At 38.9% G+C, this 27,534-nt stretch overlaps 2 protein-coding genes across 6 annotated transcripts in view; one reads left to right on the forward strand and one right to left on the reverse strand.

Annotated features, from left to right (window-relative positions):
* The window catches only part of adcy7 (adenylate cyclase 7), a 62,874-nt gene extending 55,456 nt beyond the window's left edge, over nt 1–7,418 (forward strand). For both annotated transcript variants that reach the window (XM_086261167.1, XM_086261254.1), the window contains 7 exons: nt 29–131; nt 232–390; nt 1,822–1,968; nt 2,105–2,212; nt 2,329–2,443; nt 5,551–5,675; nt 6,102–7,418. In XM_086261167.1, the coding sequence (XP_086117293.1) occupies nt 29–131; nt 232–390; nt 1,822–1,968; nt 2,105–2,212; nt 2,329–2,443; nt 5,551–5,675; nt 6,102–6,248 (904 nt within the window). In that variant the 3' untranslated portion in view covers nt 6,249–7,418. The remainder of the gene's footprint in view (nt 1–28; nt 132–231; nt 391–1,821; nt 1,969–2,104; nt 2,213–2,328; nt 2,444–5,550; nt 5,676–6,101) is intronic.
* A 2-nt stretch (nt 7,419–7,420) lies between these two features.
* brd7 (bromodomain containing 7) lies at nt 7,421–22,325 on the reverse strand. 4 transcript variants are annotated; one of them, XM_086261454.1, is made up of 17 exons: nt 22,169–22,325; nt 21,591–21,784; nt 21,384–21,477; nt 21,239–21,296; nt 20,940–21,084; nt 20,350–20,460; nt 18,193–18,362; nt 17,353–17,467; nt 15,955–16,030; nt 15,208–15,315; nt 14,984–15,119; nt 13,968–14,079; nt 13,796–13,843; nt 13,042–13,123; nt 11,336–11,479; nt 7,695–7,835; nt 7,421–7,601 (listed from the first exon to the last, which is right to left on the reverse strand). In XM_086261454.1, exons 1-17 carry the CDS (start codon nt 22,215–22,217, stop codon nt 7,537–7,539), a joined length of 1,848 nt encoding a protein of 615 aa, XP_086117580.1. In that variant the 5' UTR covers nt 22,218–22,325; the 3' UTR covers nt 7,421–7,536. The 4 variants fall into 4 exon arrangements, with proteins under 4 accessions (XP_086117580.1, XP_086117496.1, XP_086117754.1 ...); XM_086261370.1 differs by having other exon boundaries at nt 13,968–14,082; XM_086261628.1 differs by lacking the exon at nt 13,796–13,843.
* Nucleotides 22,326–27,534: the final 5,209 nt, after the last annotated feature.

Here is a 27,534-nt window from a genome sequence, read left to right on the forward strand (position 1 = left end):
ATTGGTCATGTTCTTGCTTGTCTTGCAGTGTAGAAATCCTGAAATGTTTAGGGCTGGTAAAACATCCCCAGTATATGAGTTGCATGTACATCACGCTTTTCCTGGTCACCATGTTCATCATCTCACTGCAGGTAAATGACAGTTTTTTGTTTGCTGAATTATTTTAAAAAACAAAAAAAATTATCTCTTGTGCTGATTTTCCTCTAAACTTGCCATTCCTGTGGATTACAGAACGAGTACTGCTTCCGCCAGGACTTCCTGCTAAAGAACAAGAACCACACAGAGCAGGATGAGATCGAGACGAGAGAGAACTTGAACCGCCTGCTGCTGGAAAATGTGCTGCCGGCCCACGTAGCAGCGCTGTTTGTTGGGGAGAATAAGAAGAACGAGGTGAGATTTCCAAAGTTGATTCTAGTCCCCTGGATGCTATGAAGGACTGGTGAAGAGAGTTAAAAACAAAACATTCCCGTGAGATAACCCCCCATCATTACATACTGAAAGTGAACATGAACCAGGCGGCAATAATGTGACCAGTTATCTGAGGTCATCTTAAAATAAATAAATAAATAATTGTTATTTCCAGCATGTGGATTTTGGGTTTTAAAAGACTCAAAGAGAGGGACCTTTGAAACATAATACTGTACACAATCAGGGTGCCAGCTGCTTACTCATCAGGTTTTCACTGACACCGAGAACAGGACACAGAAAGTTGTGCTGGACATATTTTAACCTCCTAGAACCTGGCGTAAACATATGTGGACATCACATTTTGGGACATCTAAACCAAAATACTTAATTTTTCTCTACAAGGGCCTGATATCCACTTGCGATTATACTGCCACTGTTCTATCAAAATTTGAAACAAATGTCCTCATATGTGGCTCTAATTTTTCTCAAAAACAAAAATTAGGTAAAATAAAAATCTGGTAATTCTTTGTTTTTACATTCTTTAGGTCCCAATCAGCCCAAACGGCAAAGAAAAATTAGGAGGTTAAAGTACAAAGTTCATCAGGAGTGGCTACAAGCGGAGATGCCTTTCAGTGTCTTGCTGCTTCATTGTTACACTGAGCATGAATTGCCCTTTCAGTGTTATCACAGTTAGTAGAAGTAACAGGAAGGTTTAAGTATCTAAATGTAGCAATCCCAATAATCTTCATATTTCCTTGGTGAAACAATGCGAAAATGTAAAAACATGGCGCGGGGGAAACGGCCAGCTCCTTAAGCCTGAATGTGCCAGAGGAGTGTGGGTATATAGAGGTGCATTTCAATCATTTACTGTTTGAGTTTGATATAACCACACAACAGAACCCTTTTTAGAGCCATAATTGTGACGAAGTGAAGAATGTAGATAACTGGCTGGCATGCTACTGTCAGCTAGGGGTGGGTTTTGATAATCGATTTATCGATTAAAATCGATTCTGGCTTGGATAACGTGATATCGATTCATTAAAATCCTGAATCTATTTTTTTTTTTTTGCCCGAAATGCCAGAATCTCAGGTGAAACCTCACAAAATTTCAACAACCACCAAACAGCTAAAACGGTAAATGAGAGCAGGTACACGGATACCCAGCCCTACTATCAGTGATATGACTCTGCAGCTATCACAGAAAATCAGGAGTGGCAAGTAACGCAAGCAAGCTTCTTGAGTACAGCATGGCAGTAATTATTCAAAAAGAAAAACTACAAACTATATAAGCAGAACTCTATACTATAACTCTACAAATAATCATAACTTCCAGATAGCGTGGCTCCATACAACATAAAAGTAACATGTTTCCTGTACAAGCTTTATCTGTTGGTTTTGTGCTTTTCCCAACAGGACCTCTACTACCAGTCCTATGACTGTGTGTGCGTGATGTTCGCTTCGGTGCCGGATTTCAAAGAGTTTTACACCGAGTGCGATATCAACAAAGAAGGTCTGGAATGCTTGAGACTTCTCAATGAGATCATCGCTGACTTTGATGAGGTCAGGAAGTCAAAGTCTTACCGAATATTTGTCTGAAATACAAATGTCAGGGGCTAATCATGAAGACCCTGGCATGGTTGGGATGATAAATGCGCGCACCCCTCATTTGTTTGTTTGTTTGCCTCTAACTCAACAGCTGTTGTCCAAACCAAAGTTCAGCGGTGTGGAGAAGATCAAGACAATCGGCAGCAGTTACATGGCTGCTGCGGGGCTTAGTGGGTCACCTGGTCAGGAGAATAATCGGGTGAGGTAGTTACTACTTCAGATCAGGGTCGGGCTTTAACTTTAACTGTTTGAAAGCAAGCCATGACCAAACCTCATAATTAGGCTGTGGACTGACATCACTCTGTGTTGTTTTAGGACAGAGAACGGCAGCACGCCCAGATAGGGATCATGGTAGAGTTTGCCATCGCTCTGATAGGCAAGCTAGATGGCATCAACAGACATTCCTTCAATAGCTTCAGGCTTCGTGTGGGTGAGTGTGCATAAACCTTTAATTCAGTAAATACTGCATTGTGCAGCCTCCATCTCTGTTAAGGCTGGCACAGGTTTCCTTGGTTACTCAGTACATGATTGGCATTCATGTACTGTTCTTGCAGTGAGAGTACTAGCATTCACTGACACAGGTTGTTAAAAGCTCATGCCTATAAAAATAGTCACAGAATTTCTGGAGTTGAGGCATTTTCTTCGTGTTAAAGCAGTTCCCACTTTATATCAGGTTGAGCCATGCATAAATTACTCCACTGTAATGTGGTGGAGTATTTTTCCTAGTTACCTTAAAATAAAAAAAACAGATCTCACAGAAGAACGGTATATGAGAAATGTCACTGGCCATAGTAAGTTCTCCTGCAGACCCTCTTTTCTTAGTGACAATCTGGGACTTAATGAAGCAATAATGCTTCTATTCTATTGGTTCGAGCCCCGGCTTGGACAGTCTCGGTTGTTGTGTCCTGGTGGTGGTCAGAGGGCCCGGTGGCGCCAGTGTCCGGCAGCCTCACCTCTGTCAGTGCGCCCCAGGGTGGCTGTGGCTACAATGTAGCTTGCCATCACCAGTGTGTGAATGGGTGGATAACTGGTTGTGTAAAGCGCTTTGGGGTCCTTAGGGACTAGTAAAGCGCTATACAAATACAGGCCATTTACCATGCCAAGGAAACTGGAATTTAGTGACTTGTGATAACCTAATGGGTTTTCATCCGAACTGTACTGAAACCTTAAGGTCACATTTGTTTTCTTATCAGCAATAACTTGTTGATTATGATGGATCCTGAAGCTACTACCTCACTGACGTTCTGGTTTAAAAACATAACTTTGACACAGCAGCAGAGCTGTGGAGTAACAGCACAGCTTCAGAAGGTCACAAAACTGAAAACTGTTACAACAAAATGTTCCTTTAAGTCTAATTTCAAAGTGATCGTGCTGTAAAGGGAAGTTCAGTTTTTGTGTGCAGCCAATTTCAAGCAGAAGCCTTAGGCTGTACAAGGATCTTCCTGTGCAGTTTAACAGGAGAGGTAAGACGTGTAGGCAAACATGCAAAATGTTACAGATTCACCTCAGGATGTACTGGGTCCAGTACTATCAGTAGCTCTCATATTCAGCTTTGTGAAACAGAGCCCATCATTTCAGATACATCTTTTCCTTTTATTTTTACTGCATTCTGTGTGGTTCTTTTTACCAATACGGATCAGTTACTATGAGCCACTTTAGTCCATCAAATAGCAGGAAGCGAATGTTTTACTCAAATATAGAGCCAGAACCTTTTAGAGTCTGACAAACATCATCCTCCGCTTTTTGTGTCTACAGTCCTGACATCTATGATAAAAACAATCAAAACATTTACATTTTTGGAGTTAAAAATGCACATAGTACAAACAGTGAAATTTTTAATTGAGTGGCATCATTTTTCTTCATCAGTGGCTGTGTGCAACCACCTTAAAACCTCCTTTGTGTGTTTATTAAAAAGATATACATTCTCTTTAATGCACTCAGAGCCTGAGTACATTCATTGATTAGAAGATTTGTTTCCCGTTAGTCACCTAATGTTGTGAACAGCTTTGCACTACCAGTTAAAACAATAGTTTAAAACGACTGACGACAAGCCAGAATGAGGCTTGATGCCTGCTGCGAGCCTCGCTTCCAGTATCGACTCACCACACATTTTATGAGTTTCATGTCGCTAGTGCTGGATTGGACTCCTTCAACAAGCTGCTGGAAATATTCCAGAGTATTTTGGTCTATATAGACATGATAACATCACACGGTTGCTACAGATTTGTTGACATAAATCTCCTGTTTCAACACATTCCTAAGGTGCTCTGTTTTGTTGAGATCTGGTGACTGTAGAGGCCAGTTGTGGAGTACAGTGAAATTCTTGTCATGTTCGAGAAACCAGTTTGAGATGCTTCGAGCTTTGCGACATGGTACACTATCCTGCTGGAAGCATTTGTCAAAAGATGGGATCAAAAGATGAGTTGGTACTAAGAGACTCAAAGCGTGCCAAGAAAATTTACTCCATGCCATTATGCCTCCACCAACAGCCTGTACTGTTGATACGAGGCAGGACGGATCCCTGCTGTTATGCTGTTTACACCAAATTCTGACCCATCTGATCGTTGCAGCAGGAATCAAGACTCATCAGGCCACAGAACGTTTTTCCAGTCTTTCTACCAAATTTTAGCGAGAATCGTAGCTTCACTGTTTTGCTTCAGTCTTTTGTATGTGAGTGTATGCCTCACGTGCATTCATTATCTTTGCCATTAAAAACGAAAAGAATACATGGCAAGAAAACTGGAGTAGATTCCAGCCACCCCCTGACCCTGGATTGGGTAAGCAGAACAAAAATGAAAGGAAGGAGATGGTCAGAAAGATCAGAATAACAAGTGCAGGCATTTCAGAAATATTGTTAACACTTGAAAAAAATTCAAACCCAGTAGGCGTGTTTTTCAAACAGTTCATATTATATTTTGAATCCATCTGATTCAGAATACCTGCGTATGCTGATTTGAAGCTTGTGTTTCTGCCGGTGCCCATAGTCTTGCATTTATCAGAGTTAGACAGTAGAGGTACCGTTTTATATTGGTTTAAAATACACAGAATTTCTCAATTTGTTTCATTTCAGTAGCGTGATCAGTTGTGAAGTCTTTGCACTGAAACATCTTAATAATTACTGTGAACTTTTACATTTCTATCATGTTTTCAAAGCAAATCCTACTCTGTTTTAGACTCACTATGTCTTTAAGAGCAGTTACAGTATTGTCTGTGTCTTTTAGTCAGGTACTTCAGCATCTGCTGCACAAAAGCTTTTCTTTTAAAAATTTATGGGCCACTCAGAAAATTTCTCTTGTGGTCTAATGGCCTTGATTATAAACTGGTTGCAAACTAGCAGCACTGTATTAATGCATTAAAATGTTTCTTTTATTTCTTCCTAATATTTCACCTTTTCTGGTACCCCTGATCCTCTGTCACCGCAGCCTTACATTTTCATTCCATTTTACCTCTATAAACACTGCACATGAACTTTACAGACTTTATTATAAAATACAGCATTAAACTTTAACATATTGGGGGCTTGTTTTTCTTCCACAGGAATTAATCATGGCCCAGTGATAGCCGGAGTAATCGGAGCAAGGAAACCTCAGTATGACATCTGGGGCAACACAGTCAATGTAGCCAGCAGAATGGAGAGCACTGGAGAGCTGGGAAAAATCCAGGTATGTTCTTTAAGGTCAAATGGTCACTTCTCACACAGCATATCTCAACATTTACAAAAGATCCAATTTCGAACTGGACTCGGGTTTTATTTTCCTTACCTATCTCAACTGCTGCAAAAATAAACTCCTCCTGTCCTTAACCAGCCACGAGAACCACCTCTGAGAAAACCGTTACATTGTTTCTTTCTCTTCCAATTGCACTTTATGCTCTGTATCACATTTATTGGCAGATCAAAAGCTATTCATGCTTTAACTTGATAAAATATGTAAATTACTTTGGAATCAAAGCCATTAGCAGAGACAAAGTGCCACCTGAGATGCGTATTGTTTAATGTAGTCACGGGAAAACGATTTTGCTGCAAGGAAGGTCTCGCATTGAATTTGGGCTAATCCAATTTCCTTTCCGTTTGCTTTGCCTGCTTTCAGGTAACAGAGGAAACGTCTGTCGTGTTGCAGGACCTGGGCTACTCATGCGAGTGTCGAGGACTAATCAATGTGAAGGGGAAAGGGGAGCTCAAAACTTTCTTTGTGTGCACCGATATGAGCAAGCAGCAAGGTATGGGTCTGAGCTGAGGCCAGGTCAATGCTGCAAAAAGAACTGGGGGACAAACTAGTTTACAGACTTCTGCTGGTCACACATGCGCACCTGCTAGCTGCGTTCCTGTGATGTTACTGAATTAAGGATTTTTAAAGGAACTGCTTATTTGCTGTGTGGTGGATATTGCATTCAACACCCAGCATCTCATGGTTGGATCAGGAGATGACTGAGGAGATGGTCAGTATGTACAATCACCATCTTTTTCTAGTCACAAACACATTGACACAAGTGATCGATCACTTTTGTACTATTTTCCATGTCTGTAATTTTATGTGATAGAAAAAAAAATGTGTATTGTACTAAAGCCAAATGCAGTTGAGATTTTGGATGTCCATTTTGGTCTTTTAAAACAAAAAATAAGAGGGGGAAAAATCTCCAGTGGATTCTGTTTGAATCTGAAAGTTGTATGGGTTTCGTTTTGAGAGGCGATGGACACTGTTGCTGTTACTGTGTAATGAGCCAGACATAAATGTGTTAAGCTGTTTCAATGTCAGAAACCAGCTGTGCAGAAGACGGAAACTTCTCTTGCTCCCATCTATAGAAGTAAATCTAGGAAGCTTTACTTTGTGGCTAAACTGCAAATCCTGAAGCAGATTAAGATTAGGTTTCCATCACTTTGTGGTCTTTATGTGACCTTTTAGGAATTCCAGCTGTGCTGTTTGGCCTTAGGAACAATAATTTAATATTAAGGTACGTACTGTATTTCAGGAGGAAATACATTTTCTTTATGTATGCCATCTGTGTAAGTGTTTAATCTGCTCAGATAAGAAATCCATTTTCAGCATCTTTGCCTGCCTGTCTCCATATATGCTGCGATGAAGGGTATCTGTGACGCTCTCTTCGATGTCCTCGATCTGTGTGATCTAACAACCTGCCTGCTGTGAATGTTTTTTCTGGCCCCAGCTCAGAGACCACTTAAACTGATCTGGATCACTTTCTGTGCCTCTGAAACTTGTCTTGTGGCCTTATCTTCTGAGACCAACATTTTGTCTGTAATTGTGGTTACATAATATTAACAACAATAATAATAATAATAATGTACTGGCCTTTCTGTGAACAAATGTGACATTGACTTTTGTACAGTTACAGAATGTAATAAATGTTTTAAGTCTGCAGTTTGTCACGCAGCGTTACACAAGAGCCAAGGTTGTTGGTTTTTATTTAAAAAAGTTTATTGGCCGAAAAGCATACAAATGTAACACAAAAAGCACTTTTTGTACAAAACTTAAGTTATTACACTGAATGAGAGTGTTTGGAATTTCATTACACAGCGATAACTGGAACCACATCTGGACAACTGGTCTCCATGGCTTCAGCCGTGTCCTGCACTGAAAACGTGGAAAAGTTCTCGTCTGCAATTTTCTGTTTTTTGTAAGGTTACATACTGCATTTGACACAACTTAAGAGAAACTGCCTTTTACCTGTAGTGAGGTCTATGAAGAGCTCAGGTGGGTCTGGAGGGGCAGCAATGCCCATGGCCTTCCTGATGCCGTAGATACTGCTGACATCACATGGGGCCACCTGACTAGTCAGCTCAGCCAAGTTTGATGTCACCTTCTCAGCTGTAAAGGTAGGAGGATGAACGTGAAGACAGCAGGAAATTAAGATATTAAGAAAAAGCAGATTTAAAAAAAAAACAAAAAAAACAGATGTATGACTGGTTGTATTTACCAGGCCTACATCTGGTTATTTTTTGTTTGTTTTAATCTATATATCTATTGATACTCTGACTTGGATCAGCTGCTGTTTGTTGCCAACGTGTTTGGAGCTGCAAAAACAGTGTCCTCTGGTGGGCAAAACAGGCAACACTCATATTTGAAGGGTGTTTCTCACATCTCTCCTTTACTTAAATTTTCATTTATTAACTGTTGAATACACAGATACAGACGTATCAACAAACTGCTAATAATGTTAAATGTGATGGCAGGAGCATGCTGCTGACATGTTTATCATGGTGACAACACTTGAGGCAAGATAACGGAACTGCTATTAACCTTGTTATTATATTAATTAAATTATCCTACATTTTAATGGTGAACTGAATAAAGAAATAGCTTCCTGCCTTTACACTTAACATGATTTGATTGGCTGGTGCCTGTATTGGCATTCTACATGACTAACTATTAAGTTATCAGTACAAACGGCGAGCGAGAGAAAGAAAGAAAACTGATATGAACTGAACCACATTTCTTAAGAACTGTTACATCCATCACAAAATGTCACTTTACAGGAAGTGACCTCAGGAAAAACAAGCTGATATGTTGATACATGTTGATAGCTGGAAGTGGCTTAAATATATGGTTTAAATGCTCTACCATGGAAAGGAAGCAATCAATGAATCATCCTAAATCAGTGAGTAAACTGATGGGCAGGTTTGCGAAATTGTATTTAAACAAAAAGAAATTCATTTCATTCTTGTCCTATTGTAAGATAATCAGCCTAGTGTGGCTGACTGTACTTACAGTAATTGACGTTTCTTGTTTAAAGTCTCCTACATTTTGATGCTGAACTGAATAAGGAACTAGCTCCCTCGGCTTAATTTGATTGGCTGGTGCCTGTGCTGGCATTCCACAAGGCTATCTCTTAAGTTATCAGAAAAATACTTGTTACAGCATGTAACAATTCAGTTCAGCACTGCATGAAGTCACACCATCCTAAGTAACAATTTACCGAGTAAAGAGGTTATTTTAAACACAAAAGTATTAAATGGTGATCAAGGACAACCGTTTATCTGAAAACCCTATTAATTGTAAATATAGCCTATGAAATTAGAGGTCGCTTTTTAATTTTATAAAGTCATCTGAAATAGAGAGCTACGTATTGCCATTCAGCATAAAAGTTCTTTTCCACAAAATGTGTCTCTTAGCCTCTTAAGCCCCAAGGGGGTTTCTGAGCTTCCTGCTCAAAAATGTAATGCCCAAATTTAATTGATTATTTCTCTGCAATTACAAACTCTGTCCTTACAATCTTGGTATCAAAATAAAGCTAACACTTGGGAAATTTCATCAGAGGTGTAAATATTGAAGCAGATATTACTGTGTCAAAGTTACTGAGACTGGAACACAGAAAAAGTAACTAGATTTTATCCTCGCCTATTTTTTTTTTTTTTTTTTTTTTTAAGCTTATAACCCTTTTAAAAATATGGCTCAGATCACATTTGGTTCCAGAAATTCAGTAACCAACATATAAACATCATCTGTGCAAAGATTTGTTTCTAAAATGAAACGGTGAAAAAATTACAGCCCTGTCAATACATGAATATCCAGCTGTTGTACAAAAATGTCCAATTTTGGCACAATTGTACACCATGCCAGTTGATTTTTTTAGGTATTAAAGAGCAGAAATTAATAAGGCCTAAAAATGCTTTTTTTAAAAATATATTTTTGAAGAATTAACCACACATTTACATGGTAATGGCCCTTTTCTGCAGTGCGCATAGAGCGTTTGATTGGCCTCTGGCCCTTTAAACTCCGAGGGGCTGTAACTTTGGTTTCTTTTGGTCAATTTGCGTGATTGACACCTTTTTAATCGTTTGAGCCAAGTTCACGTCACTTCAACCATTTAGACGTTGTAATGCCAAAACCTACGTGGGCCCAAATTTACTACATGTTGCATCTGTCCAGTCACGTGTCTGTAGGTGGGTCTAAAATGGAGGTTGTTGACGGAAAACGGCTCTGATGTGGCTAGGTAGGCATGGTAACTACTGATAATCACGTGGCTACCAGCGAAAAATAACGGAGGAAATTGGGACGGTAAGCCAATTTCTGTCTTAGCGCATTTGCGCCACTGTGTGTTTTTGTGGTCTTCTTTTGCGGCTCATTCATTGAATTTTGGTCTGATCGTGGTGAAACTTGGTGTGTGGAGTCAGTGATAGCCCTGGAAGCTAACCAGTGCGTTTGGTGGTTGTAGAAATGGTTTATATGACATTTTGGCTGAGATTCTGAGGTTTCTGTGGATACCACACATGTCTGGACTTATATTTCTCAACCAGCGTTATAATCGATTAAACGTGATCTCCTCCTTTTTGCCCCCGGTACCGGGGGGTGGGGTTTAAGTGGTTAAAAAATAAATTTTGGCACAGGTTACATCAAAATGTGTTTTTTCCCCGCTGGGTTCACTCTTTTAAAGACAGCAGACCAATGGATGCCCTTTTTAACTGTAATTTAGATATAAGATCTTGGATGGCAAAAAATGTTTTACAGCTTAACCAGAACAAGACTGAAGTTTTAATCATCGGTCCTGAGCCTCAGAGAGAGAAACTCTTGTCTAAATTACAGGCATTTTCACTGTGTCCTTCGCTACAAGTGAAAAACCTGGGTGTTATTTTTGACTCCGAGCTTGGTTTTATCCCACATATTAAACATGTAACCAAAATTGGATTTTATCATCTAAAAAATATAACCAGAGTCTGCCCTATTCTCTCTCGGGCCAACACGGAGATGTTGACGCATGCTTTTATTACCAGTCCATTGATTACTGTAATGCCCTGCTCTCTGGTCCCCCCAAAAATAATATTTCACCTTTACAACTTTTACAAAACTCTGCAGCTCGTGTGCTGACGAAGACCAGAGGGCGGGTCCACATTACACCGGTTTTAGAAACGCTGCATTGGCTCCCCGTGTGTTTCAGGATCGATTTTGAAGTTCTTTTATTGGTTTTTAAATGTCTTAATGGTCTTGGGCCTTCTTATCTCTCACATTTGCTTTTACCATATGAACCCTCGCAGACCCTGAGGGGGGATGTGTGTGTATGTATGTATGTATCCATGATCGTTTATGTTAATGAGAGTGTGGGGAGTGAGTTGGAGGGCGGGGTGGGCTGCTTTTAACCATGTAAAGCACTTTGTGCTACATTTCTGTATGAAAAGTGCTTTATAAATAAAGATTGATTGATTGATTGAAAGAAAAATATTCTGGAAAGGGGGTCCCAGTGATCTGAATCAGGCCAATGTCTACCACACCTGTGAAGGATGCAGGCTACAGAGGTAAATGAAGTGTTGTTCGAGGTCTACAGCTGACTTTAGTGGAAGAACAAAGACGCCCATGCACTATGAGGCTCTTACCCAGCTCCAGCTCCTTGGCAGTCGGGGCCAGCAAGCAGATCATGTTTGGTGGCTGCTTGGCACTCAGACGTTCCCTCTGAACTTCCTGCAAGTTGCGCAGGAGCTTTGTAGTCTCGTCCAATTTCTGCTGGATGTTCAGGGCTTCTGTGTGAGGGAAGGAGAACACGCAGCAAGTAAATACTTCCTCTGAGTTCCTCCAGTTACCTTCTGGTAACCCCCCCGCAAATCATTTCTTTCTAACACAATATAGCCACTGTTTCTGAGCCCTGACACAGACCCCTGGGTTCTCGTGTTACATTAATACTCGAAGGTGCCGAAAGCTGATGACAGAAGAACTCTAGAAAGATCTCAAAGGAAACATAATAGGACGATGGACAGCTAATATGTCGCTCAAACAGCTTTAGACATTAAAATGTTTACATTATGTACTATCTTGACAGAACAATGAGCCACGGTACACTTATGTATATACATAGGGAGAACAAATATTATAATAAATAATGGCCATGAATTTTAAAAAGTACCATGACAGATTTTTCATCATATCCCCAATACTATGTGAACTTGTAGTTTTCTGATTCTCATTTCTCTTCTCATCAGCATGAGGCAGGTCCTTAAACTGCCTGTAGTGCCACAATTCTTATTTCCTGCCATCAAGAAAAGGCATTAAAAATATTTCTGCTGAGTTAAAAATTAATACCACTAAGAAGGAAAATAAATCCCTTTTTGATTGTCATACCATCAAAGAACGATGGGAAGCCAGTGGGGACAGTAACAGTGCATTCATGCAGAATAATTGAAAAGATACATTCCCATGTTGGCTTTGTCATCTCAGTTTTATTTAAATAGCAACAGCATTCATCCAAAGGTACTTTTAATCTTAAAGATAAAGATCCTGCAAAAAATTGGGACTAAGAATTATGACACGAGAACTGAAGGTCTGCAAACTTGTATCATAATTCCATCATGCTCTATCACAATATCCATTGTAGGATGTTAATGCTCAGGTAGATCCTGGTAGTCTGGTGAGTGCTGTGATATTTAAAGATGTTTTTTTTCTCCAGGTAAATTTCAGTATTTTGATGATCATGTTTATGATTAAGTGACGTTCCCTGTGGTAAAAAACAAAAAAAAAGGGCTGTTTTCCCTACTGCCCATTTCCCTAAAAAACAACAACAACAAAAAACTCCCCAAAAAACAACAACCAAAACCCAGGTATGAATTGAACCACTTAAGAATTGTTAGGGTCAGGGCTGTAGTGACTGAAAGTTTCCTGTGGATGTAGATCTACATGTGTATGTAGATGTAGAACATTAGGTGCTTGATTTTGGCAAAAAATTTCATCACAATTACTAAGGTCACAAGTTTTTGATCATGTAATTAACACAGATCCAGGGCTGAGGACCGGGCAGTGACAAAAGATGAACTGAATGAGTCCATCAATGTAATTTGGGCTTTTGGGTGGAAAAAAAAACGTGGAGGTGCCTGAATGACAAAACGAGCATGATTGCGAAACAGAATTCGGCACAATAAGCATTTTATCTTGATTAGCTTGTTTTCATGGAAAGATGAAAAGTATTAATGACATGTGTTTATAGTGCTTTCTAAAGGAACCAAATTAAACATTTTAAAGATGTTCTGATCATTCCTAAAAGTGTAATTAGCTGCCACTTTAAATACAGAAAAAAAAAAGTCAGACGTTTTACCCTCAGAAAGCTCCTCAGTCATCTGCAGGCCTGCAGCAGAGCGCAGGAAATCCAGTCTGTCACATGTTTGGGGGTCAGCTACCTACCAAAGACAGAGGGGAAACAACATGGTTAGTTAGATTAGAAAAATGCATTCCACACTGGACATAAAAGGGAACATCACAATCTTTTGAAGCTTCTTTTGTCATGCTACTTCTTCACTACAATAAAATCAGGCCTAATCAAAAGCTGCAACACCCGAGCAGGGGATGAGAGTAAACTGGAGGGCGGCCAAAAACAGCAAGAAGCTAGCACAAAGGGCCGCTGTTTGTCTGACGGTGGGCCCCTGCTCTGGTTTCCTCTACTGCTCTGAGGAGCGATTCAGCTTCACAGTCAGTGGGCAGTAGAGGAAAACAGTCCTCTCAAAATTCTCCAACAGCGGGCCTTGAGCATGTAGTACTGCTGTGTTTTAAAAGGAAATGTTCTTTCCATCTTTACACCAGGCCCCTGCTATGTTGACACAGCTGGTGGATGCAGCAGTCATCAGCTGAGGCCATCTAGAACACAAATTAAATCCATGGGGTATAATGGAGGAGCACGTGATATGCTTTGCACTGAACAGCAGCAGCTTCAAAAGCAGTGCTGATGAGGATGAGTGGCTCCGGTTTTGTATTACATAGCGAACGCTGGCACTCGTCACTCGATTCACCTCATGCACATTTCTATTACATGCTGCACATTTTTTGATCAGGGTTTCAGCTCCAGATTCTCTCACCTCCACGGTATCCTTGTCCTCTTGTATATTTGACAGCTGCTCTACTTGCTGGAGGAAAAAAAATGACAAAAACACCCCCCCCCAAAGCAAAACAAAAACATTTATTTAGTCAACTGGAAGACTTTCCTGTCCTGAAACAAAAAACAACAAATGACGTCAGAGAAAAGCTTACTTGCTCGGTGTCCTTCAAGATTCTTGAATGCTCTCCGTTTGTCACTGCATCCAGGAGGTTGTCTGCCAGTTTGTACACATACTCTTCTGATTTGGCCAGGAACTCTGACAAGCTGCTAAACAACCAACCAAATGAAACTTTACTAGTTATTTACTAGTTATTTCCTATGCAGCAGCGGTGTAAAAGTCTGAATCATTTTGTTGACTGAGAATAATGACAAGTAGTTGATATTGACACTCCTGCAAATTGGTGGAAAAATAACTGCACCGCCTACACAACCAGTCAAATAAGGACGTGCTACTAATGGTAATTAAAGATTTTCATTAATTTGTAAACAAAAATCATACTGTGCTTTTCCGTTTAGAGGAAAAAACAGACACAAGAGACGAGCATGTGGTAACAATAAGCTAAATACATATAGTAATATGTAGTAGTCCCAGTTTCCCATAGCCCCTTGGAAAAATTGATTGCTTAGCCCCCCCCCCCCCCCCCCCCTCTTTTTTTTTTTTAAATCACCTTGCATTTACTGAACTTTTCAGTTGAATGATTTAAGGATCAACCATATATATATATATATGTATTTCCTTAAAATTATCCTAAAAATTATGTAGAAAAATAAAATTGAAATTAAAATTCTGTCATGGATAACTAATGGTCCCCACTGGCTGCAGCCGTCATCATAGAACGAGCCCATGTAGCTTCACCTACTCAAACCTTTTTATGGCTTTTATATTCCCTAGATCTTTTTCATTCTGAACACTTTGGAGTTCCACAAGATGTACCAACCTGTTATGAGCATGAACATCATGAGAGAATAAAACAGAAACAAGATGAAACTGAAGTTTACGAAGAGATGAAGGGTTTGAGTCAGGGTGAGGCTCCGCTTACAGTTTACCTCCTCCTGATACAGAAAATCCAGTGGAAAAAGAGGAACATCTGGAAAGTAATCAGTGAGGAATGCCTCGCTGCTTAAAAGACACAGAGCTCGGGTCCTTATACAGACACGCTGTTCATACCTGTCTGAGCCCTGCAGGCTGGACTCGTCTCCATAGAGAGAGTAGATAAGGTCAGAATCTTCCTTGCTGATGTTGGCGAAGCTGGAGTCGTAGGTTGGCGCGTAGGAGGTGAATGGCCCATAGTTCATGTAGGACACTGTGGAAAGTGCCGCACACAGATAATTTGTCTTTCCTTTGAGACTCTGATATCAACAATATGGAGAAACATAAAGGTAGAGCCGTACCTGGGGTGATCCTGTTCCTCTTGTCCTCCCTGAAACCCTGCAAGGTGTTCACACCGCTCTGCAGCCGGTTGGACATCATGCCGAGTTTCACAGGACAATAACCCACATCTGCAACAGCAAACACAGTTTTTTCCCCTCAAGTCTCTGGCTGCATCATCATTTCTTTTATAGGTCTGGAAATACTAATCAACCATTAAAATTTCCCAGTCATAGTTTACAGAAATTAAAATCAAAGAAGCCAAAGGAAACTTATATTTCGCTTTTTTGTGTATAAGATGTTGTTGTGTAAAGTGGATATATTATGCTTCTATATTTGTATTTTTGGACTTCAAGAGTGGTGCAGCCTTTCAGTTCATCCACGGCCAGAGCTTACAACAGAAGCTGATGGTGTTTTCATTTATAACTGTGTGGGCTGCAGTGATGGAGTCGTGTAGTTACATTTCTAGCGTTTCAGAACATTTTGCGCTTATAATGTCTCTGTGATGTAGATTTAACACAGAAGTATAACTCCAACTGAAAACAGACTGTTTTAGCTCCTCTTTCTTTAAGCTGTTTCCTTCTGATTGGTTGTCCTACATAAACCCCTTTGACTCAAAATTCAAGCCTGCACTTTTGGCCTAAAGGGATTAATGGTATATGTGCTGATCTTTTTACATTAAAGCCATATTCAATATGAACATCCACCGCTGTGGCAAATTGTAATAATTGGTCTAATTGAGCTCTTTTATAGTTCCAAAATGGTCTCACCTCCTGCTGAGGGATCTGCTGGGTTGAGGATAGCCAGAGTGGTGGAGCCATCTGACTTCCGCCTTGCAAACTCCAACTACAAAACAAACAGTGATAGTGAAAGAGGAATAAAAATAATGAGAAAATATTACATTATTGGATTGTAGTTAATTAGATAAGACACAATGGACATCAGATAAATAACCAGCACTGACTCTACAACATCGTCTCCAGAGTCTAAAACAAAAAAGAAGGTGTGGATATATTTTAAACTGGGGCCCTTACTGGTTTTTAAACACAAAGCCTAATTTTTAAAGTAGAGCGCCAAAGCTCTTTTGGCAAAACAAAAGCGGCAAAGCATTTTTATTCATGCTCTAAATCTCTGTGGTCACAGACTGCACACACAGCCTGTAAAAATAATAACAGTGAGCACTGATTACATCACAAAACTAAAAACACAGTGTCCAGAACATGTAACTCAAGTCTTTTCAACCTTAAGCAGCTGTTCTGTAATTCTAAAGAAATTACAAAAATGTGAAGTAAAAAAACAAACTATTCTTCCACTATGATCTGTTTATTAATAAAAGGAAACATCAGTATATCTTGATTCAACTTTATGGGCCAAAATTCCTAAATGGGGCAAAATAGCGCGTGAGTGCAATCGCCAAATAGCGCTAAAGTTCAAAAGGTTAACAACTCTTACAATTTTGTCCATTTGTAAATATTGAGAGAACTTTTTTTTCTGGTGCAACATATTAGTAAATCTGGCCCTATGGGGTTAAACGAGGATCTGCCGGGGTTAGTTGGTTCGCTTTGTCTTACTTTTTTCCCCTCACTGAGAAGAAAAAAAGAAAACATAAGTAAATATTTACAATTTATATGTAATGGAAATCTGAAAGGATTAATATATGTCTCATATTAGATTTTCCTTATCTAATCTGCAATGACTTTTCTTAATCCTGCTTCTTCTCATGTCTTTTTTTTCATCTACCCTTCAGATCATTTCATTCAATTACTGCTTTCAACTTTCAACAAGCTCTTGCTGGCTACGTACTCTAAAGCGAGTTAAATTGCATCCGCTCTTAAGTGTAAACAATTGGGATTTATGCTTAAGAAATTACATTTCCGCTATACATGAGTTTAACTTCTCCTTTCCATGGTTACTATTTTGATTCATAAGATAACCATGGTGCAAAATACTGCGTTATACTGTGTGATAATGTATTTAGTGTTGGAAATTTTGTCTAAATCAGTAAAAACTGCTTAAGATTTATGAGCAAGTCATTCCACAAAGTTATTTAGAACATTCTTAAGAGAATGGGACCTGTAATACCACAATGCCATCTGAAACATTATGATCTAAAAGATCAGATATATCAGTTTGAAAGCGTGTTCTTGTGTTTAACCCTGTTTTCTCACATCAGACTGCAGCACTCTGTTTGACAGCTTTCCTCCAGACTTCTCAATGACCTTGCGTATTTCCTGAAGCTCTTTCTCTGCTTTTGCTGCTTCGTCCTTAGAGTCTTTGTCCTGTCTGCAAATGAAAAACAAATTGAAAGATGCCAGATGATGAGACACTGTGACCGTGAATGTACTTTGTGGCAACAACAAAAAGTATACACACAGCAGAGGAAATTTGCAGGAGTTTTTCTGTTCATTGTATGCCCACAATCTGTGTTCATTCCTCAGATAATTTACCTGTAAGCGTTTGCTGACGTCAACGAACAGATTTTGAGACAGCATATTTTACGAGATAAAAGGTAACTGAATGAAAAACAGCCTACTACGTGGCTTTCTGGGGCTCGTCCTCTTATAGCGAGTCATAATAAAATGCATAATGTCAGCATACGGGTTCTGTTACATCACCAAGTTAAAACACAGCTGTAAAAGATGATAGCCAAGAGAAAACAAGCCCCAGCATGTCATCAGGCATTCCCCACATTCTCAGCCTCCAGCTCCACAGTGGAAAACAAGCTCACAGGAATCAACACGGTGCACTTATGGGAAACTGTTTCCACTCATATGCTGCATCTCTTCATATTTCTCAGTTCTGCTGATACAAATGTGAAACCTTCTACTCTTTTAATTTTACAAATATGTAATTGTGTCAGGCCAACTGTAATTTTAAGGGGTTAAAATATTGACAGTATGGTCAGGAGTATTATTAAAATCCCTCTTGCAGTCTGGGCTCTCCAAGCTACACTTAAATGTGGCATCAAGGCTTAAGGACACGTGTGCAAAGTCAACATGTGAAAGGACCTGGGAGTGCTGGGTGTCTGTGACCTCTCGCTGCTGTCTGTAGTCGCAGGTCCCTCCTTGTTCTGGTCCAGAAAGGTGCTCGTTTGTTCCTCAGATTTCAAAGGTTGTTTGGCAGAAGGGTCAAGACCAGCCATAAAATCTATGCTTTGCTTCAGGCTGTCCAGCCTTTCCTATTAGGGAAGGTGAAAAACATGCTTTTTACTTGGGTTTAAGAAAGAGAAAAAAAATAACCAAGGAGAAGAAAACTGTGGTGCTGAGTTTGTGAGCATCTGCTGCCCCCAACTGTTGCTTTGTTCCTAAAGCAAGGTTACAGCAGCCTGACTTACAGATTATTTTACAGCAGGCTATTTATCAGTAGAGAACACCTGGGTCCTTATTTGAATGCTATTTTGGAACTTTTAGTACATAATTCACTTTTCTCCTGTCTCAATTATTGTAACTCACTTTTTATGTAAATGGCCTGTATTTGTATAGTGCTTCACTTAGTCCCTAAGGATCCCAAAGCGCTTTACACTACATTCATTCACCCATATGAAACCGGAGGAGTTGTACTTACATCTTATGCCATCAGCTTGTCCTCGGTCACGGTTTCGTTCCATATATAGCTTTGCAAAAATTGCATAAAAAGCGCTTGCAGGAACAAAAACATAATATTCCAGAAACACGCTTTGCCGTTCCTATCAGCTGTTCGTAACACTTCCCACAGTGAAATGATGCACATGCTGTTTTCTTTGCAAATTTGCATCATAGGATTGTTTTTTGTTTTTCCTGCAGTATATAAAAATTGCTGTATCTCCAAAATAAAACTATGAAAACACTCAAAATAAATTTCCTGTGGTGGGAAACTATTTTTTGCAACTTTATTGTATTTAAAGTTTTGAGGGATAAACCTCTTAAATTTCTCCAAGTAGAAATATATGTAAACAAAACAAAAGCGATTTTCAATTTTTTTTGTAGTTTATTGCACTTTATGTAATTACTATGGACTTAATGCATACATATTATTAAAATATGGGCTATAACAGTTGTATTGATGTATAGCAACTTGAAATGCTCCCACAAATGGCACTACAGCATGTATAAAAATAATATAAGCTCTGGTGGACTTGGTTCTATAGTAGGTGTTACGACCCGGCTCAAAAGCCGCAACATAAAAAAAGGAGATGAATAACAGAGTGTGGGTGAGAAGAGGTTTCATCCTAAAATGGAAAACCAGGTTGGCTAAAATGGCTGGTGCCACCAAGGCAAAGACTAGTGCACTGCCGGAATGCTTGCCTCAGGTATGCTTTTATCCACACCTGACTAGGTGTGGCCAATTAGCACCAGCTGAAAACACTGAGACGATTAAAAGCTGCAGAGGGACGTAACATAGGTCTTAAAGGGTTAAATAAATATCGTCAAATAATCGAGATCTCAATTTCAGTGAAAATAATCGTGATTATCATTTTTGCCATAATCGAGCAGCCCTACTGTGAACTATTCCACACTCTTCTATTTTAAATCCAGAGACGACCAAGCTTTTGAGGTTGCAGCTCACTAACTTTGATACAAGCTTCCTTGTTTTAAAAGACTGATGACAGCAAATTTTTATATGTTAACTTTTCTTAAAATGTTTACCCATCGTATGTAAGAACGAGTGTAAGACTGTATGTTTCATTTTCTGTCTGTACTATTACTATGGAACTATGTGTTTTAAAAAGTGCCATTCAAATAATGTTATGGTTATATAATTATAAAAGAAAAATTGGTGCATATGAATGCAGTATGTTTGTGTGCAGGTTTTATTGCTGACAGATGTCTACAAAGAAAGTACAACAGCTAATGTAGACACAAATCGTCTTTACAACTTTAAAATTACTGCAAAGTTTGTCATACATTAGGCTTTATAAAAATTTAGATGCACAAAAAATTATTTGAAATAATTTGAAATAATATATTTTTGGGGGCTTTCAAACAGAAGTTTTCTGTTATCATGTACACTGTTTTAATAATTTGAAATAATATATTTTTGGGGGCTTTCAAACAGAAGTTTTCTGTTATCATGTACACTGTTTTAAAATAAAGCTCCTTAATTTTTAATTTTTTAAAAACTTGATGAACCCAAATTACCCCCAAGTAAAAGAGGTCAAAGAAAATGACGGTCCAAGGTCACGATACCTGGCTCAAGATCTTCATTCCTGAATGTAACAGTTTCCGTGCTGCTTTGTGGTAGATTGTCTCAGGTTTGTTGTAAATCATGGCATTTTCACACATAATCCTGAAATCAACCTGCATCAATGACATGTGTAACATTTTAAAGCATGACAAATACAACAGCTTCTGTTAGTTAAAACACACTAAAAATGTGTTCAAATGTGGCCTTTAGGGAAAACAAATATACTTAACATTTTTAACATGATTTAAATTTTTTTTGAATAAGGTGAAGACATCATTGACAAAGTTTTAGCAGTTTGATCAAACAAAGAAGTATAATCTGTAAATTGCACTGAAGCTACTTGTCATCAAAGACAGGCAAAAAACATCAAGTATCAGAACATACATTAAGAAGGGAAAAAATACTAATTTTTTCACCCAAAACAAGTATCATTAGTGGATGTAAAAGGACCTGGGAGTCCTCCATAAGCACCACGTCAGTGTGTCCTACAGTAAGCTAGAGTATCAGCAATTACAAGAGCTGTGTCTTTAAACTTGAAAGAACGGTTTTATTTATTTCTTCTAACCGAATGCAATAGTACACAGACATGTACCTTGAGTTCATCCAGTGACTGGTAGCACTCTTTCTTTACTTTGTCCTTCATTGTACTGAAGTCCATGGGACGCTTGATGACTGCAGAGTAACCAGGAGCAATGAGGTCTGTCACTGGAAATGAAAAGAATGCGTTCGGGTCTTTCCTGCAGAGGAGACACAAACAGTTTTTAGTTGCAGAAATATCATTACCTAATGCGGTGAGTTGCTCACCTAATTATTTATAGATATTACTAAATGTCAAATAAAAATGTAAATGCACAATTATCCCTGATCAATAGGTGATAAATGCTGCTGCACCTTTGGAGCTGCCTGATGAGCTGATTCAAAGCTTCCTGCAGAGGAGTCTGTTCTTTTTCTGTGGAAAGGAGCAAAATAACTTAAGATTCTTTCAACAACCTTCAGAATAAGTGTTAGTATTAATTTGGGAAATATTTAACATTACCTTCCTGTTTATCAATCTCTGAACGTATAGGAGTCCTGCTCTGCTCCCGGTCATCATCTCCATCTGCCTCCTGCCCTTTCTTCTTTTTAGTTACCTAAAATAAACAAACAAACAAACAAACATACATTAAATTCACACACACACTACCCTTTTAAAATATTTAACATTATATGCTAAATTATCTATACCAACAGATATGATGTTTACCTTCTTCTTCCCCTTTTCCTCCTCTGGTGACCCAAAGCTTTTCTCTTTATCCTTTTTCTTCTTCTTTTTCTTGTCTTTGGGTTTGTCAAAGTCAGCCGGCTGTTCGTCATAAAAAGTGTCAAGGCTCGAGCTTCCTGCCGTCACTTCATTTCCGGACACTTTCAGCACCAGCTTCAGTGGTCTGTCTCCATATTCTGTACAAACAAATATCGATTAATAATCAAAATAATGGTGTGTGACTACAGTGAGAACATACGGCAGCTTAGGAAAGCTAGAAACAATAGCCGCTAACAACTAACTCGAAGTCATTTAACTTACGCTGCACGTCTAGCGAACAATGTATTGTATTCACACATCACCACCTCAGTATTATTATTTTTCATTTTAAAAAATGATGGAAACGTGTAGATATCCATATAACTAAGTCGGGAAGGTAGTTTAGCAATAAGCTAGTTTACCAACTAGCTCTATTGTCGTGCTAACAGTGCTACAATACAAAAACACAGGGTCTACGAGTTAGTTTAAAATGTAAAAACGGTTTATTCTGATAAGCAGTTAAACTGTATGGGATGAAATACCTTCATATCCATGCTTCTCGGACTTATGCTTTTTGTGCTTCTTGCCCATTGTCTATATTTTGGTCTGCACCGGCGGCCAACTGCTGTGGCTGAGCACTGTGGTAGCTGAAGTAAAATTTCACCAGAGGTAGATACACTTGCAGCGTCACCTGTCGGTGCGGCGGTGGTAATACCCATGTCTATGGGTACGGCCGCCCTTCCAGCCGGAAGGAGGCGACATAACCTTTGAAATAAACTTCAATCACGGACCCAGGCCTGCATAACTGCCATTTGCCATGACCCCCCTTTAAAATAACATATGATAATAATCGTTCACCTGGAGAAATCATTCAATCAATCTTAAGCCACATACAAATACAGGGAGCACATGTTAACCACACTCGTTATGTATTGATAATTCAGCACGCCTGAATCATATACAGAATGTTCATTTTCCTTTAATATATGGATAAGTAAAAAATAAAATAAAATAAAAAATCGAGATGCTTAGAAGATATGTCCAACTCCAGTACTGTGAGTATAAACACATACAACAAGGGAAAGTTCATGATGAAAAGAAAAAATGTAGTATTGCACCTTTATGAAGCCAGGAAATTTGCAAGTGGTGCAATATTAGAAAAAACCTGAAGTAACAGCTTGTTTTTTCCTTTTTTTTTAGTCCACTATAAATGTCACACAGTAAACATGCTGAGCTTTTCTTTCCTACAACCAAAGTTGGTCAAACTCAATGCTAAATTTAAAACAAAGGTTTTCATTTTTACTCGGATTACATCAAGATTAGTTTTTAGAGCTGACATCAGACAACTGTTGACTGTATTCATCAGCAACCCTTTAATACACCTAGAGTGTTGCATACTGGTGTGTTTAAATGATCCATATATATTAATTTTAATGCACTGGGTATACTTTTATTGCACTTTTTTCCATAACATTATTTCAGTGATTGAAATCAGTGTCTTAAGACCCAGACACATGTCCTCTACATGTCTTCTATATGCAGCTAACCATGATAAGCCAAGGAAATTCTGGAGATGTTTTATGCAGAGACATTTTTAGCCATAAACTATAATATTTTTCTAAATGTAAAAAGTTATTTGGGTTGTGCAAGACATCACAAAAAGAAAAACAATATTTCTGAAGTCACAAACATTAAAAAGTATATTTGTGCTATCACCTGCAGGAATTTTACTCACCGTATTCTTTGCCTGCTTATAAACAAACTGTGGCATAGAAATAAAAGTATCAAATACAAAACAAAGACAAAATAAATGAATAGTATAAATATGGTAGTTTACTTGGAAATTGTGCAATTATGCCACTTGTCAACTCTCCAGCCTCTGGATGCAGACTTTAGTAGACTTTTATTTTTTCTTATCCTACAGCAATGTAGTAAACTGGAGCAGAACCCTCCACAAATTACCCTGAATGGTTTGTGTAATGAGTTGGCAGAATATATTGCCATCTTCAGCACGGGTGAAGTAAAGTGTCTCTAAAACACAGCGGTTAATATTGAGGTCTTTCTTAAAACTTAAATTTAAAATTTGTTAAAAAAGCAGACACCTCTGTAAAGAAAAGAGAGATGATATTTGGTTGAATGTTGACTTCGCAGGACTCTGTAGCTGCAGGAGCTTCCCTGTCCGTTTTGGAGCTGTTATACTCGGTTAAATTGGGACATATTGTACTGTCTGATGAATGACAGATGTTTTATTCATGGCGGAAAGATAGTCTACATTCTTTGATGCACATTCCAGGTTTTATGAAAAGGGCAAAAGATGAAGTGGAAAACTCGAAAGGAATGAAGATTGACAGAATCCACTATTTGAGCCATTCCTGGTCATAGATGAAGACGTGATATTTATACTCTGTTATCGTTTGAGTCTCCTATCTTAGCAAACTCATCCCCAGCAAATTACTATATTACATTCTTTACATATTCGCTGTTATTGTGTTGGGGAAAAAATCAGTTGCATGTTATCCATGGCCATATTTAAAATTAAAATAACCAGAAAATTTAGTGTAGTAATTCAGAGACTGGTGGTTTTCTTAGGTGTCACTTGTGCAAATGAAAATGCACATACAGCTGTAATTCACTTGGAACTTGATTTAGACCCTCCCTGTGATGAAAAGCCACTGAGTTCCTTATGAAATAGAACGGTCAGGGAAAGTGTTTCCTAGCAATATGCCCACAATTCTCTGAGGGGTAATTGTGTTTTCTTTCCTCCTTGACTAAAATTAAACAAACAAATAAAGGATCATTTGTGGGCCCCAAAAAACAGTGGATTTTCATCCTCCCTTAAACCTCTGAAGGCAGCAGAAACAAATTTTTAGCCTGTTTACACTTCCAGCAAATATGAGTTGGAGATTGGATTTGTCTACATAGTAAATGCTGTTAGGAAATTGAGGAAATTGTTTCAGGCCCTAAAACCAAAATAATAAGCTGAAAGACACCAAAATGTTCCACAAAGTTGAGGAGCTTAGTTTCATTTTGGATTGTTTACATACCAGGAATGATTGGTACAGCTTTATAGTCACTCATGAACATACACATTTTCTTTCCAGAAAAAAAAGTTTGGAGTCATTTACGTGTGTTGTACGGTGTATGTTATTGTGTATCACAATCCTGGATAGTATCTTTGAACAAAGTGATTATAAAATCCCTAATATCAAATACATTTTGGCCTTTTTGAGCCTTTCTAATGAACATTTTAGATAGCTACAACATGAGAACAAACCTCCTTTCAAAATGTTCTTCATTTACTGTCCATGCAATGTAATGAGTACAGCAGTCAAAGATAGATGTCTGTGTTCTCTACAGATTTGCTAGTCCAGTACTACTCTGCAGCCCCAGAGAGGCCGTGGGATCCATCTGCTTGAGTCCAGCTGCAGAGCTGCGCACACATTGGAAGTCCATGGATTAAAAGGAGATCAGTTACACCAAACAGGGTTAACAAATGGCAGATGTTGTGAAATTCATTATCCTCTGTCACAACAGAGGGGCTAAAGGGACCCGGAGACCATTTCCACATGAAAGCTGCTTCCCAACAGAACCATGGGAAACCGCTTCCCGCCCTGCAGACGGGATGGAACTGGCATGTTTTGGTCTGCACATATACACAACAAAAATACAAACAGGGATACAAATGCAGGCTTTGAACGGTTTATCTGTTTTGCACATGGTTTGACTGAACCAGCTTTGGAGATAAAATGTGCTGTTTGGACTGCCTGAGCCAGAGCACCACAGTCTTCCCCCCCCCCCCCCCCCCCCCCTTTTTATGGTGTTGGGACAATCTGGTTTGAGTTGGGCTGTAAAATGTCATCCCGGTGACAGTCCTGTAGTTAAAAACCATCTCTTAAAAATAATTTAAAAAACAACTTCCCCTTTATTTTCATTCTTGGTGTTTTCGTGTATTTTCTCTGATTTTGCAACTTTTTGTTCCTACCTCTGTTTTCAATCTTGGATATTAAAGTTATAGCTTCTTTTCTTGCTAATTACATCAAACCTAAAGCCTATGGCAAATGGAAATGAATAACGTCTGCCCTTTTGGCTGGATGTGAGAATATTTGATGAAGTTCGGTCATAGAAGTCTTTTCACTAGAAGTTGTGAGCGCGATACTCAGTTATGACAGATGAAATGTTTGGGGTCATTACAACTGTCAACGCAGAACGGGTTTGAAGATGTAACCAGCCATCACAAATAAGTCAGACAGAAACATCAAAGAGGAGAAGCCAATCATTCTGCCTCAGTGTTTTTCTCCCGTATGCCAGTCTGTCATGGCAACATCTTTGAGCATCAATCACTCATCCCCGTCAAAGCGCTATGTGTATGGTGACTCTATTTTTATCTGAAATCAGAACACTTCATGCACGTGGGTTTGATTGTCAGTTTTTACAGCTCGCCATTGTCGCCGTGTTGTTGTCCTGTAGTCCTCTAACATTCTACCCAAGTCTGTAGATGAAAGTAGTTTTTGTGCTCTAACAATCACTTCTTGTGATGTAGAGACTGCAAAAAGCTTGTTAAGTGCAAAACAATGGTCAATATAACCTTTTCCAGGGCAGAAAAGTGTTATGAAATGTGATAGACATTTCAGATTGTTTATAAAAGATGGACATAGCCGCAAAGATGTCACACCAAGGTAGTGTAGATGGACTAAGGTAGTGAGATTTACCAGCATGGTGCGTGGATAGAAGGCGCACAGATCATTTTGTGAATATCACTTAAAAGTAATCAAATAAAATGCTAGAAAACCAGTCCTTAAAACCAAAGCACAAACATCTGGACAATCTGCGTCACAAAAAGGGTAATATTATTTACAAGATCTTTTAATTTAAATGCTGCAAGAGGCACCAACGCTGCAGTAATTTCACTGATTTGATGGTCTGCACATTGGCAAACACGCGTCTGTGCCCTGACTTTAAGCCTGTGTTTTAAAATAGCTTCAAAAACCTTAAAATGTAAGCTAAATGTATCAACATAATGTTAACAAAGACTATCTTAACGCTAACTCTGGCAAAATACAAAAACTCCTGAAGAAATGAGGGCAGAACTACAAAGAAATATCAAAAACTGAAAGAACAGCAGGGAAAATGTTTCAACACACCCACTGATAAAATGCTGCCCCTGGTGATAAAAGTTGTATATTTTGGAGAAGGTGATTACAGAAGTTACCTTTTGGTAAACCTGAAGAAGTCAGGCATTTTGCAGCTCAAGTGCAGTTTTAGCACCTATGTATTCACTTTTTTATTTCTGCCCCAAAGGTTACCTCCTGGATTTAACATCATGACCTCGGATGCTGCTTTAGTTACTGAATGTGTTCTTATTAACGTTTGACATCTTCAGTTTTTAGCCACAGTATTCTCTGATCTAGTTACTCCTATGTATATTTCACTGGCCTTGCTTAATATTTATTTATTAATTTTTTAGTATAATATCACTCTTTGCTTGAAGGTACTTAATGTATTATTCTGCTTTTGAAAACTCCATTATAATGCGAGATTCTCTTAAGGGAGGCTGATCTGATGTGTGACTCTACAGGGGATTCTTGGGAGTTATCTGTGTGTAAATGCATAGCGCACACGCATCAAAAAAATGCTTACATGCATCATAAATTTGGAAGTGTGTGAGTGTGAGCACATGTGATAGGACAAACAAGGTGGGTAAAGGATAGGGTGGGAGTGGGGGGATGATTTCTGTCGATCTGAGTCTTTATTCTCCCCAAGCCTCTGAAGACAGTGGTCCTGGGGTGGGTAAAACACACAGGGGAGTCGTGTTCAAAGCCTGCGAGCTTGGTGACGATCCTCGTCAGATCCTTAGCTGTTTGAAAAGTTCATATAAACTGAAAGACAGCCGCTGGGAAATGGTCTTTGC

This window comes from Aulonocara sp. 'chitande type north' Nkhata Bay, linkage group LG1 (genome assembly GCF_057382095.1).
Source record: "Aulonocara sp. 'chitande type north' Nkhata Bay isolate Kocher_YH1m ecotype deep benthic linkage group LG1, A_spYH_male_GT1.1, whole genome shotgun sequence".
NCBI lineage: Eukaryota > Metazoa > Chordata > Actinopteri > Cichliformes > Cichlidae > Aulonocara > Aulonocara sp. 'chitande type north' Nkhata Bay.